Here is a 16020-nt window from a genome sequence, read left to right as displayed (position 1 = left end):
AGGAGAGGTGCTAGAGCTTTGCACTGGGCTGTGCATCAAACCCACATTTGCAGGGCAAACCAGTTTCCCAGCTGCTGGTCACCCTAAGACAGCAGAGAGTAACTGTGGTGTAATGAGACCTGCAGGCCCTTATTGCTAGGATGGTTGGCAAAAAGAAAAGAGCCCGTGTGTGTTTCAGAGCTGCCACGTAGAAAAGCAGTGTGTGAGCATGTTGAGGACCCAGTAAGGGACAATACACCAGCTGTATATCATGCTTTTGATACAGTTATTTTTCTGAGTGGATCCTGAGTGAAAAACTGCAGAGAAGGGGAACCCCTCGACACCGAAGTGGTCACTGACACAGGTAACTATTTCAAATCAATACTTGGTTGGTTTGGAGCGAGTCAGTATGTGGTTGCTGCTGGTGGGTACTGAGACACAGACTCAGACACTGAAACAAGAGAATTCTCTCCAGGATGGCTGATAGAGCTGCTCAGAGGCTGCTGGTGGTGATCCAGTCTGCTGTCGTCTGCTTATTCTTCAGAGGTCGGGGTAGGAATGTGTTCAGTCTGAGCAATACTAATCTACTTAGTGGCAAGGCAGGTCACTGCACAAACCAGGCAGGCACGTCATCCACCCTCAGGAGTAAGAAAATAGAAATGCTCTCCATAGAACATAAGAAAACCTCCTTTTGGTTGTCTAATCGGCCACACAGTTCACTCCCCACTGGTAGGTTTTAGAAAGCACTATTATAACACTGAGTTTTATTTTGCTGCTAAATGCTGATGGTGGATGCAACAAAAGCTGGTAGTTTTAGATAGACCTGAGCTCTTGCCTCCAGTTGTTGTCTCTTGTGGAGCACCTTATTTTTGTTTTTTGGTTTTTGTTAGACATCAAATTGTATAAATTGTTGCCAGTCCTTCAAAGAGATAAGGAGAAAAAGTCAGTGGCTTAAAGAGAGAGAAACTGTCTTCAAAGGCAGAGTTTCATTTCACATCAGCCTTTTGTGTGGTGATTCCTACTCAGGGCTAAGGGAAGCACCACCTTGAGAAGCTGTTGTGTTGCTGTTGGACAGTGTGGGGCTGTTTATAAACAGTGGATTGTCAGAGCACTCTGTGCCATGGAATGCCATGGACTGGAAGCTCTGCTGGCCTTTTGCTGACAAAGAATGTAACAGAGAAACTTTGACACTGGGAGTCTCCAGAGACAATGTGTGCATCTGCCAGCAACTCAGTTCTCTGTGTTTCCAAAGGAGATTGAAAAGAGGAGGAGGAGGATGCTGTTTGCATTCCTTTGTGTTGTTGGGCACACTTTTCTTCACCTTTAGCAGACCTATGGAGTCATCAGACTGGAGTGGCCATGTGGGCAAAGGGAAAAGCAGCTGAGGAGTATTGCAGGGAAATACCTCAGATGGCAGAAGAGGTGTATTTTTGTACATGGCTGTGGGCTAAGAGATGGCACTGGAAACTGCTTGTAGAAACTTTTGACTAGATATAGTTGACCAAATTTTAAACAGGAGAGAATAATTTCAATTGGCAGAGGCCTACTACAGTCCTGTAGTCCAGCTGCCTGAGCACTTCAAGGCTGACCGAAAGTTAAAGCATGTTACTAAGGTAATTGTCTAAATGCCTCTTCAACACTGCCAGGCTCTGGGCATTGACCACCTGTCTGGGCAACCTGTCCTAGTGTTTTAACACTCCCCTGGTAAAGAAAGGCTTCCTAATGTCCAGACCAAACCTCCCCTGGGGCACCTGTGAACCATTCCCAGTTCCCCTATCACTGGAAGAGTGTGGGGGAGAGCTCCTCCTTCTCCACATCCCCTCCTCAGGAAGCTGCAGAGATCCATGAGGTCACCCCTCAGCCTCCTGTTCTCCAAATTAGACAAACCCGGAGTCCTCAGCTGCTCCTCGCAGGATAGGCTGTTCAGTCCTGTCACCAGCTCTGTCACCCTCTCCTGGACCTATTCAAGGACCTTCATGTCCTTCCGAAGTGGTGGAGGTCAGCCCTGCACACAGTGCTCGAGGTGAGGCTGCGCCAACACTGAATCCAGCAGGATAATCCCCTCTCTTGGCTGGCAAGTCCTGCTGTGTTGATGCCCCCAAGGTGCAGTTTGGGCTGCCAGGGCACTGCTGGTTCCCCCTCAGTCTGCTGCCCATCAGTAACCCTGGCTCCTTCCTGCAGGGCTCTGCTCTCCAGTCATGCCTCTCCCCATCTCTTCTTGTGTCTGGTGATAGTACCTGATGAAAGGAGAGTAGAAACTCTGGTAGCATTAGAGAATTACTCATGATTCAAGTTGTACCATATTATTGTTAGTGATTGAGTCCCTGCTTCCTTTCCCAACCCTGATTATCTGGACCTTCTGAAGCAATTATGCTGTGTCCCAAACGTGCTGTTTCCAGGCAAGAGACAAACACAACTGCCATGCATTAGGCCACCCTTTTAAACAGAACCTGTTCTGTCATTCCCACCTCTTCCATCTCTGGCCCCTGTCCCCAAGGAAATATGAACTGATTCTCAGGACAGGAGTGGACACAGCTGTGTTTGAAATAGTTGTGTTTGAACATGGAAGCTGGTATTCTGCTGAGATTACATATTTGTTTTTGATCATGAGAGCTGGTATTCTGCTGGGATTTGTACTAATTCTAGTTCCCCACTTAGCAAGGTCTTTGAATATGTTCTGCAAAGAGAGTTTTGTTTAAAAAATCAAATAAAATTGATCTTTGGTACCCTGATCACATGAATATTCTCAATTTGTATGCATTTACTTGCTCTCCAAAAGAAAAAAGCATAAGCTTCATCAAGACTCTTAACTAGGTTTGGCTGCATCAAATATCTCCTCTTTCTCTGCCAAGTCAATTTTAAAAGAGTGTGACCAATCTAAATTCTGTAATTATTGATATTTATTAGAAATTAACAGTGGGTCACTTCATGATTTCATCCATCTAAACCTTCAGTATGTCATACTATTTGTTTCAATATTAACCTTCTGCAGAAATCTGGTGACAATATAAACAACTTAGAAATTTATCTAACTTTTGTTTTTGTACAGATAACTCCCTTTATCTTCCCATAACACAATTCTCTGGCAAAATTGCCCTGGGTGGAAGATAAGCACATCACATTTTTTACCCACAGTTTCCATTTCAATGCTCAGAGGAATACAAGTCCTGGTATCTTGGAGTTGCTGTGCCTTTGGGTTCATGCAAATGCCACCTTGTTTCCCACCATGAGATCCTGGAATTGTCTCTGAATTAGATCCCATATCTAATCTATACCTTTGTTACTGTGTCCTGGCACCAGGAGGTAAACATTAGAAAGCAGAGCTGTAACCATGCTGCTTAAGCAATATTTGGTGCAGCAGCTTCTGCTTGGTTCATAAAAATGTAGCTTGATAACTTAGACACCTGTTAGTCATTATAGCTATAAGACTTCAAATTCTGAATGCCAGGTAACAACCAATTTAAAGCCCAAAAGAAAAACTAAAGTTGTATCAGGGAAATAACATGACTGTTTGTTGCTTGAGAGTTCTGTGCATCCAAAGCTCACTCAATATACAGAGAAAACAGCTCTAATCACTAAACTAAAAGTTTTAGTGATACCAGTGCACAGTTTATTTGAGGTGTCTTGCTCTAAAGCAAGATCCTATTGCCCAGCAATTTCTGAAAGCTGTTTTGTTAGCTAAAGATAGTTTGAAATGCTGCAGAACAAACTCAGAATCAGTGGAATTAAATGTCTTTGTTTAGCACCAGGCACTGAAACCTTTTAATATTTTATTTTGCAAGAAAGAGTAAGACTTCTGTGTCCAGATGAACTTTTTAATTGAAGATGTGCAATAGTCTCTCAGTGATGCCTTCTACTGTACAGCCTCTTCTAAAATACATTCTAGATATTGCATTCTAGTATTTATTAATCTACAAAGATCCATTCTTGGCTCCTTCAGTTACTGAGGCTGTGTAAGAAAAGTTGCACTATGTAGCGTGGTGAAGAACAGAAAGGGTTGGTTGGATGATGAGTTGATGAATGTTGCACTTTCCCTGTCTCTTCTCTCCGGTTTACTTGGAAGTGAATTGTCATCAAGGCAGACTGCCTTCCCATGGACAGTGTGTCCCTGCTCACACATCTTGGTGTCGTTTTACGATGTGGGCAGGGGGGACTTGGCCCCGGGACCTCGGCTGGAAAGATTCCACAGCCTCTGTCCCTGCCTCAGTGCTTCAGGAGCACCCTCACATCACCCTGCAGCAGGGAGGTTAAAGCTTGGTTCCCCCTTGGAGCTCTGGGGGTGAAAAAGACCACTTATGGTGGTGTCTTCATCAGGCAGGAGAGTGGGGAACAATCAAAGTTCTTACGTACTGTGTTGGTGGTCTCCACATTTCTTTGGGCTGTGCTGTCTGCCTGTGCTGAGGAGGTTACAGTCATGGGAGAAAGGAGGTTTCCCTAATTTCTTACTGTCCTTGCTGCCAGCAGGGGCAGGCCATGGGGAACAGCAGTTAGGGCAGCCTTTTGTCTGTGCTGGTGAGTGTGTATGATCTTCCTCACCAGTCTGTGTACAGTTCTCCTGGACATAACACATATTTTCATCTTCCCCCATTTACACTGTCCCTTGAAAAGAACTGTCTCAAATAGTTTAAGCTATTACAGGAAAGAGTCTTTCGAGAAATAAGTTGAAAATCAAATAGTACTAGTGTAGTTAGACTGAAAGAAAGCTTACAAAACACCAGATAACAGGGTTTATTTTTGCCCCTCTTTTCTGTCGAGACCCTCAGACCCATCAGATGGAGCTCTTTCCTGGAGAAGGGTCCACATGAAGCCACAAGACAGCTCCTAAATGCTGTATTTCTCTGCTGTCATGCATTCACTGTGTTTTTGACAAGTGCACTTAGAAACACTTTACCAAGAACAAAAGATGCAGAAATAAAACTGGAACTGCAAGAACTAGGAACTGAAGTGACTGAAATAAGCATTTCAAAAAGGCTGCAGGGAAGCTCTGATCAGGATATTCACAACCCCTGCATACTACCACTGGTGTTATTAACCAGGAATACATTTTATCTTGGCATTCGTGAAGTGTAATAGAAACAATCTGCTGCATTACTTTCCCATGAATAATTGTATTGTACACACATAACGTTTATATTTGAAGTTATTAAAGTGTGAAGAACTTGAAAATCTTTACAACAGCTCAGGAATTCTGGACAAATAGACTATGTGTATTTTACAGACACTCGAAATGCACTGTAGGCAGCAATTAAACCATGTTCCCTAGATATAAGAAAAAAAACAAAAAACAAAAACCAACCTAAAAACCCCCAGAAGTTTAGTAGCAGTAGTGACTTTTTTTTAGAATGTAAAATCCTTTTTGTAGCTGTTAAAGTTGACTTCCTTTTAGACAAAATGTAGCTGACAAACACGTAAGGGATATTTTCCCTCCATCTCTGCTGATCTTCGAACCTTGGAGAGGAGAGGTCTTGGAGTGTTTACCTAACTGGATTCTGAAAGTCATGGAAATGATCACATTTATTAGTGGGTGCAGACAGAGGTTGAAGGAAGTCATGCAGAGCTTTGCCTGTGCACCTATGGGCTTAAGCAACAGTCCTGCCAGTCTAGTCCCTACATTTGTATTGGACATGACAATATACATGACACTGAATCAATGGGTTGAGAAAACTTCATAATGGAAATTCAGAGCACAAATAGGAGAAATGTGGAGTTGCTGTAACTATTCTGGTCTGTCTATAGCCTCTCATGTGCTCTCTTGTGCTGAAGTAGCAACTGGCACTGGGTCCAAACCCATTGCCTGTATAAAAAGCAATGGTCAGATCCAAAGTTGGCTGGAAGTGAAGGGAAGAAGCCCCTTGATCCCCATGAGCTTCAGTTCAGGCCGGTAATGAGTTGTTTGTGTTTGACTGTAATCAATGTTATTTCTGCTACCTTTTTACATAACAGACAACCTTTTGCTTTTAGGCTCTTAGACCCAGAACTTCAAAATAGTAGGTCAATCTAAATGGAGTAGGTAACCACATGGAAAGAGTTGAGCAGTTAATTAGGAATTTGTATTTTTAAGCACAGCCATGATCATTTTCTTACAGAAACTCGGAAACTTTTCTTGTTTCTAGGCCAGCAGCTGTAGTTTCAGGAACAATTAGTTCTCCCAGCTCAGCTAATGTTAGTTATTCAGGATGTAAGCTTAAAAAAAATCCACCGGGGTTCTTCAGAAAGAGCTTGTCATCAAGCTATTCAAAGTAAGGAAAATATGCAGTTAACTCTTTTGGCCCAGAGACAAACCATAGGTAATGACCAAAGTGTCACTTGATGCTCTGAGTTAGAGTAGAATGGGCTCACTTTTCTCATATGCCCCTGTTGTTTGGCTTCAAACCAAGTTTCTCTCTTGCAAGTTAGGCTTTATGAGAGGAGCTGTGACATGGCACTGGCAAAGCTCATTTGAGATGAGGTCTTGAACTACTGACTGCAACCGTTGTGTGCTCTGGTGGGATCCAGTGACAAGAGGAGAATTTCCACTGCTGCTTACGACTGGTTTAACCACCACACTGCTAGTACCTAGGGGCTTTGCCGTGCTTCTCTAAACATATGGGTCCAGATGGGACCTCATTTTACACCCACTGGAGCTGCAGACAACCTTGTTGGCTTCAGGATGTGTTTTGCAAAGTAAAGCCAAAAAGCTTGCAAGGGCTGTGCAGACCTGCTGCAGCTCTGGGCATTTGTGTGGACAATTAGGTTTTCTCCAGTCTCCGCAAATGAGCTTGGAATCTTGCCAAGATAAATCGGTTTATAACTTCTCAGATAACTCCTGCTTGTAGTTATTCTGGAAACATTGTATGAACAGAGATGGTTGAGGCTACCAGGATGGGAGCTCAGTTCTGGTCAGAGGCAGGAGCTGGCAGATCATGCAGAGAAGCAGGAGCAGTGGAGGAAGGAGCTGGCTGACACCTCTGAGCTGTCAGATGAGTTTGGCTCCTGCTTGCCCAGCATCTCAGTGAGTGGGTATGGGTGAAGACTCAATGGTGAGTTGGACAACTAAGCAAATTTTCATTCACTTGGAGCTTTATATGGCAAGCCAGGTCCATTGTTTTAGATTTTACTAAGGAAATGACATATCCTTCCTCCCTGAATCCTTTCTCCAGGCTCTCTGAGGCACTAACAGGCACACAGTGTGAGCATCCTTATCTCTGGAGTGGCAAAAAGAAAGAAAAAAACCCTTTCTCATACTAACAGCTTTTACAATTACATATTTATTCACTGAACACAGGGCATGATACCATTCTTTCTTTTCTATCCTGCTCTGTCCAAACATCTGTGTTTTGTGAAAAGAACGTGAGATTCTTCTACAGTTGTACAGTTTAACGCAGTAGAGATGCTGGGTGGTATTTGTAGTGCATAAGGATCTGAGAATGTGAAATTATGCAGGCCAGAAAGAGATGTGTGTGCAGGGACACCTGTGCCTCATGGTCTCCAGCTTTTACAGCCAAGGGCTGTACCTCACTCTGGCTGTTTTTATTCAAGCAGAATTGAGCTTGCTTCCTGTAGTGCCCAAATAAGAGAAAATCTGAGTCACAGTCCTAAGTGGCAAAGGCATGCTTGTAGTTCGAGGGACTGGAGTTGGCAAATACAGAGCCTTGTAGGAAACAGTACATTTGAACCTTTTAGACTAAAGCAATTCAATTTTCAACAAAAGAAACGAGCTCCTAATAACAGGGATGATTGCTAAGGTTGCTCAGTTGATTCCAGGGCATCAAGCTGTGTGCTTGGAGGTACTGCTTGCTGCATGCAGGATGATGCTGGCAGCACCTGAACCCAACACTCCTCTCACAGTTCATCTCTGTGGAGCATGGGTTGGGTCCTCAACTGGCTCTACCTTCCTCAGCAACTGAGCAGCAGCTGTGATCAGCTGGCAGTGGTTCACTCAGGCTGACTCTGGATGTTGTATTCTTTCCATCTGGGATGCAGAGCTCCCAGCACTGCTGGTTCATATCTTGGGCACCATTTGGCTCTCTGCATAGGTCTACATTTAAAATCCATTCAGGGAAGGAGACAGATGATCTTATCTGGGGCAGTGAGTGCTCTTGGAAACACCCGAGTTCTTTTGGTTGATCAAGAAATTACCTCAAAGCAGATGTTTTATTTGGAAAAATTCAGACTGACCGTGAGTCTAACAAAACAACAGAGGCCTGAAAACAGGGTTGCAATGGAAACTGCCAGGAAACTGCCATGATGAACGAGGAATTAGACCGAGTGTGTAACGTGTGCATGCATATAACAACTACCTTTTGTCAGGGGAAGCCTTTTTTCATCCTGCTTTCCCATGAAAGGCTTTTTATTCTTGCTATGAAAAAAAAGCTTGAGTCCATGCTTATTTATCTCATCCCTTTAACCCTAAAAAATTATCTGCCTAACAAAAGTCTCCCATTTCTCAGTAGAAGGGGCATCAGGCTATAATGAAAAAAAATTATGTGAGAAATATTCCAAGTTATAAGAATGTCTCCATTGTGCCAAGAAGAGTGTGACTGTGGAGAATAAAGGCCATCTTGGTAATAAAACTAGCTCTCCAGCTACTTAGAGGTCTTGGAAAGTTATACTTGGTAACTACTGGAGAGGTGCTAACTTAGAGGCTGGCAGGATTTTAAAGGAAGCTTTGGTCTTTATGGGCTTAAATGTAAAAACTGAAACAGCAGACTAAAATAAGTCACTCAAAAATGGTGAATGGTGAATCGGGAGCCTTTAGTTTCTTCAAGTGCCAGAAGAACACACTTCACATGCCTGACAATATTTAGGGCTGTCTTGCTGTAGAAATGTAAAGGAGCAAAGTGGCAACAGACGATTATGATACTTGAAGTAATTTCCTCCTCTTTTGGGTTCTTATTCTGGTTGTCAGCCAGGAAATGCTGCTGCTTGCCTGCAAGGCAGGAGGTTGTAAAGCTGTATTTTGCTAGACTAATTCTGTTAGAACAGTGACAAATATATACCTAATTCATGTCCATGTGTGTTTCAGTGAAATTCTGCTTATATTTTAAGGTTTTTTTATAGCATATTTTATTATCTATCATATTTTATTATCTACCTTTATTTAAAATAACAGTAAAAATCCATACTTTGTAATCAATTTAAAAAACATTTCGTTCCGATTTACCAGTAGAGGGAGGTGGTGTTCTTGAAGTACAACCTCAACTTGCTACAGTTATTTTCGTAACACAGCCTGGTTGCCTAATTGTTTGTAAACTCCATTGCAAATCCTGACTTGGCCTGTAGAATATCTTGAAATCCTTGCAAATACAATCATTGGCAATGATGACATTTTTGGAATACCTTTATAATAGTGCTGCAGGAGTTCTGGAAAAACTCCTGTGCCCAACAGGCAATTAGTCAGGTGGTGAAAGCAGTAAATGTGTTGTAACGTGAGCTTACGCCTTTCGTTACATCTACACATCCAGTTCTGTACGTGTGCCATTTGATGGAAGGCCATGGGTGCAATTCTCCCCCTTGGTACAGGAGGTCTGTACTATATTGTGTTGCATGCCTCGGATCTGGGAGGCTCTGCCTTCTCTTGTAGTTGCAGGGAAACAATCTTTTTGGAAACCTAACTCCTGTGGTCTTGGAGTAATGATTTCAAAAAGGACCTTCAGGTGACAAGAGTGATATTCTTTCTAAAGTCCTGACTCAAGAGTTTAAATTAAAACTCAGAAGCAAACAGATCTCTGTAAGTAAAGCAGTGGAGCCACACAGAGTAGCATAGGGCTGCTACTGAATAAGTGGCATTCATCATCCCCAGGCCAGGTGTGGGGGTCTGCTGCACAGATGTCCCTGGATGAACTGCTCACCTCTGACTCCCTCTATTAGCAATAAATTAAGGCTGAGCTGTCACTCATGGACTGGAAAAGGAGCTTAAAGTGCTTAGGCAGGCTGGGGACATGTGTGGCCGGTGGAGTTATTTGAATTTTTGGTATGATGGAGGCCTTGCTGCCTCATGCACCATCTTTAACATAAAGTCAAGTTTGCATGATTACATGACTCTGGGCAAAAATAGTTCTGATTTGTGGAGAGTTAGCAGGGATTTCAGGTGTGCAGAAGCTGAAAAATTCAAGTAGAGGATTTACCGATTTTCATGAAGCTGAGCTTGAAAAATTACCTTTATGGTGTGGTTCTTTTGTTTACAGTGCGTGACAGTACTGCCCTTGTTTTCATAAGGAAATACATTAGGTTGTTCAGTAGATATTTAATATCTTAAAATAGCACTCTGATACAGGTTAACGAGAAGCATGTTTCTTAGTAGCTGTTTAGACATGGTGTAGATATTTCTAAACCCGACAACATTTGGACTGCAATTAAAAACAAGAAGTGATTCCGAGTACAGGTTCTTTGTAGTCAAGAGAATGCCAACAAAATACCTTGCAAATAATAAGGAAAAAGGTAGCTGGTGGTAGAAACTGAGCTATCAAACCTTCTGAAAGAGACTAGCAAAACTCACATAACTTCACAATGGAAAAAAAAACCAAAATACTGAGTATTTTTTCTTTCAAGGCTATCTCTACAGCAAATAACAGGTGTTTTGTATTTTGCTGGTGTTTCCCTCCCTACAAACATTTGAGGCAGAAAGAGATGCATAATCCCCTGTTAGTGCCAGGTGATCTTGAGGTATAGAGGAAGGAGAATAATGATCTTAAGGAAGGTGAAATTTAGGTCTGTGTTCCTCACCATTTCTGCCACAGATTTCCTATGTGACAAGGAAGTCACACAGCAAGTCATTTAGTCCTTCTCTGCTTTCATTTGCCATTAATATGAAGGGGACCATGGAGCTCAAGGTTATGGAGTGTACAGATTTTGTAAAGACATGTTGAATTGAAATGCATTTTACTTTGTGCTCACAAGTGCTTAGTCTAAAATGCAGAGAGTAAAGATTGATAAGGGGATCAAGAGTGCCTTGTCCAGTGGCTACAGGCTCTATACTTGTGAAAATTCTGTTTCTCCACCCATCATTTTATCTACTCTTTTATTTATTTATTTTTTTCCCAAGTAAACATGGAAGCAGCAGAGCAGGTCCTAACTTGGTCCTGCTCTTGATGCATTATTGTATTTATAAAGACAGTAAGTCTGCTTCTAAGCCAAGAAACAAAACTTTTGGCCCCTGGCTTTTGCTTCTATGTCATGATCACAGGATGACCTGTTTTATAAAACAAATGTTTTATAACCAAAAGCAAAGTGATTTCATCTTGCAGATGAGAGATGATTCAGTGCTATAGCAGGGTGAAATGGTCTCTTGGCTCAGGCACAGGGTTTATTAAACAAACTACTCCAGTTGCTACAGCTACTTACTGCTTGTGTCTTGCTCTTTTTCACTATTATCTGATATTCTGAAACATGTTGAACTGTGAATCAAACTGACATCTATATATAAGCAAACTTATGTGTAGCAGAGAAAGGAGATTGAAACTTGCAAAATATTATCTTCGAGAGACTTCTGGCTTCTTTACAGTTCTTAATATGTGGCATCTCACAGATGTCTGTTTCTTACAATTTTTACAGTAAAAGCTGTCTATCATCTAGAAATGTTTCCGGAACACATCGAATCACTAACATTCACCTGTCTGCTCAGAGGTAGCTGTAAGGCATGAACTGCCAAAGCCCTTAAAACTCCAGCATCGCTGTGCTCATGATACAGCCTGAGTTGAAAAAGGACGCCGTGACCAGAAGATACTGAATGGTCAGAATTCAGGCAGACATTGTAGGTGTGAGCAGCTCTAAGTACAGTTCTGGGTCCAGCTTATATCTGTTCACTGATAGCTGGAGGGTAGCAGTAGGGAATATAGCCCTTAGCTTGATTGTAGATCCAAACAAACCTTTTGGAAAAGAGGAGATCAGAAAGCTGCAGGTTTTTGGAATCTGGATTACCTAATAAAAGCATTGATTCCTGCAGAGAGGTGATCATGCCAGAATCCCAGGTTTCTTTTATTAACAAAAGCAGGTGGTTTCCAGTCATATGGATTTGGGAAGAAACTTACAATATGTGACCACTCTGAAGATTCAGAAGCTCGAAGCCCAGCAAAAGTTCCATACATGCCATTTTGATCCTAAGCCATAGGTTTTGGATTGTTGGCAAAGGTAAAGTATCTCACAGGAAGATGTGAATCTCCTGCGACTAAAACACTGAGAGACCTCGAGATCATTGGGAATAAAGGCTATCTTCTTCTGTCTGGAGAAAAGCTTTTAACTCCATCAGGCAAAATGCTGTGGTCACAGAGAGGAAAGGCAAGGCGAACACTAAAAGCAAGTGCTCTAAATGTGAGACCAGCTGCACGGCTGAAAAAATACAAGGCACTGCCTGGAAAAATGTCAGTGTTTACTTGATCACTTTGGAGTTTCAACTCTCATCGTATAATGGAGCTCACATGACAAAATCTACCCCCAAAAGGAATGCTGGGCTTTTCATGGTCTTTGCAGATGAATGCGGAGATTTTGCCACGTGTAACTGAAGATTAATCTATCAGTCCTCTCTTTTCTGCTCGTTTGTCTTTCCTTGCAGGTCTCTTAGCAGCAGCTCCAGTGAGCTGCCTTGCCTGGTTTCAGACTCCTCAGCATACCTGCTAATTCCTGGTGTAGCATTCCTCTCCTCAGATGGCATTTTAACCCTGTCCTTCCCCAAACCAGCACAGGTTCTGCCTGCATGCTACTTCAAAGTACAGAATTTGAGACTCGACACGTCATTTTGTGTTTTAGAGCAGTGAATGGCTTTGATAAATATGAAGTTGTACCTCTCACAGGCAGGACTAGAGTGTCAATATATATAAAATGCAAAGACAGGACTAAAGACTGACTAAGAAAACACACTGTCTGTGAACTGGAGAGATCTTGCTATACAATACATACAGTTCTCACAGAGAGAGCCAAAACCAGATGCCCAAAACAAACAGCAATGATTCCCTCCTTTTCCACAACAATTAATCAAGCTCAAACAAAGAAAAGAGAAAAGAAGGGATGGGACTTTGAGGAGGAGTGGGAATAAAAGCTTTAAATGCATATGGAGTTCCAGTGGAAAAAAAATATTGTCAAATGTCTGTGGACAAAGCAGTTCAGAGTATCTGGGATATGTGCAGAACTTGCTGACCAGAAAAGAGGTGTCGTGAGAAAGAGCTCTGGTAGATGCAGCCTGCTGAGAGTGGTCCATGGGATCCCAGGAGAAGAATCTGTTTTGGTAGCAGCAGTTGTAGCATCAGCTTTAAAAACAATCATCTTGATATTCTCCTTCAGACAGGAACTTCAGTTTTCACAGTGGATTCTTGTTTACTGTGGGTGAGGCTGAAACCAGCAGCTCTCTCTTCATTAGCAGCCATTGGGCAGTAATCAATTTATCTGCAAATTATAAAATAGAGCAGATTCAGACAATAGCCCAAAGGGTGAAAAGTACTTGATTTTCTTCCCAGTCTTCTAAACTAGTATATTTTTCCCCAAAAGTTGTATAGTTTTGATATATGAGACAAGAAGATGAGACAAGAGTGAAAGAGTTAAATGATGTAACTCTTTACTCCACCTGATCTAACAATTTACAGCTATCCAGGATAAATATCCAGTTTGCAACTATCTAGACGGGTGACACTTTGCTCACAGAGTGGTAATGTACGAGTGTGATGGGAAGGAATTAGACAATGAAGTCCACATCTCTTGAATTCCTCTATGCTACCAAGGCGCATAAACAAAATGTCAAATTCCAGCCCCAAAACAGGCATGAAAAGAACATCAAGGTGATGCTAGAAATGCTCAAATTCAGGATGAAAGCATCCAAGATAGCTGTAGTGCCTGTGGATGCAGAAGGGCTGCTGAGGCGCTGTTGGGGATGGTGAAGGTGGAAGGGAAGGCTGCTGTGGCTGGGTGTGTGGGGCAGTGGGGGCACCTCAATCCCCGGGGTGTGCCCCCAACCAGCTCCCCTTCCCCCTCTGGCCCCCCATCCTGATCATCTCCAGATGTTGGTGCTGCAGTGGGCTTTGACAGTGGCATGGGCCTGACCTCACAGTGTTTGCGCTTCGTTATTGTTCTGGCATGCTGTCAAAACTTCTCTGTAGAGCATGTCAAAAGGAACACAGTGATATTTTATTTTTTTTTAATAGATGATTCTTTGGCAAACTACGAAAATCATTTCATTGGAGAAGAAAAAATAATTGTTCCTCTTGCTGCGGGGCTTTCTTCCTGCACATTTCAAAGGCCTGCTGTGAATAATAGTGCTAGAGCTTCCAAAGTTCAAGGATATTTTATAGTGGAAAGTGTTAGGCAACCAAAATAAATACCAGTTTCCACTCTTAAGAAATTAAGGTCTTTCTTTATATTGTGCCTTAAAACCCATGATATAATCACTTTCTTCTTTTTTTTTGAGATGCAACACTATGTGTCCAAGAAGTCTGTTTTTTCATAGAGACACTTGCTTTGTTCTAACTTGTTTACATCTAAATAATAATTTAAGACAGAAAGAACATGAAGGCTTTCTCTGTGAGGAGAAATGTCACCCAAATTCATTGGCATCAAGGGCTGAACGAAAGCCTTAAATCCCAGTGGTGCCAGTCTTTAGGTTCAAAATAAATATTCCTATTTTATGGCTTGAATGCATCTCTACTTAGAAGATTTGTGAATATTTTTGACAAACCTGGTCTGAGTTTTCTGCTAGCAGAGTTACAGATGAGGCAAGTTTTCCATGGTTTGGGGTTTTATTGTGAATGCTTTGCACAGTGCTGGTTATGTGCTTCCTTCTCATGACATCAGTGCTGAAGGGGAGAAAGAATGTAAACATCTGTTTTTTATAATTCAATTCCAGGCTTGTAACTTGATTAGGATAAGCAGTGTTTCTACATGATTAATTTTCCAGTCACAATAAGATGTTTTGAGCACGGTTTTAGCACCGGTTTGAAGATTAGTAGAACAAGGGGAGAAACTAATGAGATAAGTTCTACTTCATGGTCTACTTTTCTGAGCTGCATCAGGTGCTGCCTGCCTCCCCCACCTCGCTCATCCCGCTGCAAACGAAGTGTACAAAGTGATGTCCACCCCAGGGCACGGTGCAGCCTCCGAGGGGAGGCTGGTGACAGCAGCTCAGAGGTGAGCTGGAGCCACGTGGATCTGACTCAAACATCTTCAAGGTCTTTTCCAACCAAAACGATTTTATGATTCTGTAATTTGGCTCCTGGGTTTCCCCCCTACCCCAGCCTTTTGTGTGGCATTGGGTCAGCCACCTAGGATCAGGTTTACAAAGGTATTTATGTGCCTGCTGGGACACAGCTGCACCTGAAATAACTGAGGAGTTCTTTAATCTCTTCCATCACCCGTGCAAGGTTAAACACACCAGGTGCCCACTTACCTTCTTTTATTGATTGTCTATTATTTTTCTTGTGCCAGAGATCACCTGTGCCTGGAGCTGTGGTCCTGATCCCGTTTTGGGGTCTTTTCTATCCACTTAGTAGTCACTGCAAGTGACTGTACAGGAGCTGAGGAAACCAGGCTGGAAGGGCCTCGGGAGGTCTGGCCTCTGGGTCAGGTGGCAGCTGCGGCAGCGCAACCCGAGAGAGAGAAGCAGCAGGGCAGGAGGGCACATCAGAGCTATTTCAGTCTCATATCACGCGTCTGTAACGATCAAACAACAAATACACTCATCTCTCCTCCTCGGGCTGACCACGGTGCTCCACCTTCACCTTCTGCAGGTGGGTGCCCAGCCCACAGGTGGGTGCCCTGCCCTCAGGTGGGTCCCCAGCCCCTCAGGTGGATGCCCAGCCCCACAGGTGGATGCTCAGCCCCACAGGTGGATGCCCTGCCCCTCAGGTGGATGCCCAGCCCCTCAGGTGGGTGCTCAGCCCCACAGGTGGATGCCCTGCCCCTCAGGTGGATGCCCAGCCCCACAGGTGGATGCTCAGCCCCACAGGTGGATGCCCTGCCCCTCAGGTGGATGCCCAGCCCCACAGGTGGATGCTCAGCCCCACAGGTGGATGCCCTGCCCCTCAGGTGGATGCCCAGCCCCTCAGGTGGGTGCTCAGCCCCTCAGGGGGGGGCCCCGCCCCA

At 43.3% G+C, this 16020-nt stretch overlaps 1 protein-coding gene across 1 annotated transcript in view; it reads left to right on the top strand.

Moving 5' to 3' along the window:
* The first annotated feature begins 10778 nt into the window (after nucleotides 1-10778).
* The window catches only part of HMCN1 (hemicentin 1), a 193881-nt gene continuing 188639 nt past the window's right edge, over nucleotides 10779-16020 (top strand). Inside the window, exon 1 of the mRNA XM_009997856.1 lies at nucleotides 10779-10800. Within this exon, the coding sequence (XP_009996158.1) occupies nucleotides 10779-10800 (22 nt within the window). The remainder of the gene's footprint in view (nucleotides 10801-16020) is intronic.

This window comes from Chaetura pelagica, unplaced genomic scaffold (assembly GCF_000747805.2).
Source record: "Chaetura pelagica isolate M959 unplaced genomic scaffold, ChaPel_1.0 scaffold655, whole genome shotgun sequence".
Classification (NCBI taxonomy): Eukaryota; Metazoa; Chordata; class Aves; order Apodiformes; family Apodidae; genus Chaetura; species Chaetura pelagica.
The sequence above is the reverse complement of the archived record's forward strand: the minus strand, read 5'-3'. Positions and strand labels throughout refer to the sequence as shown.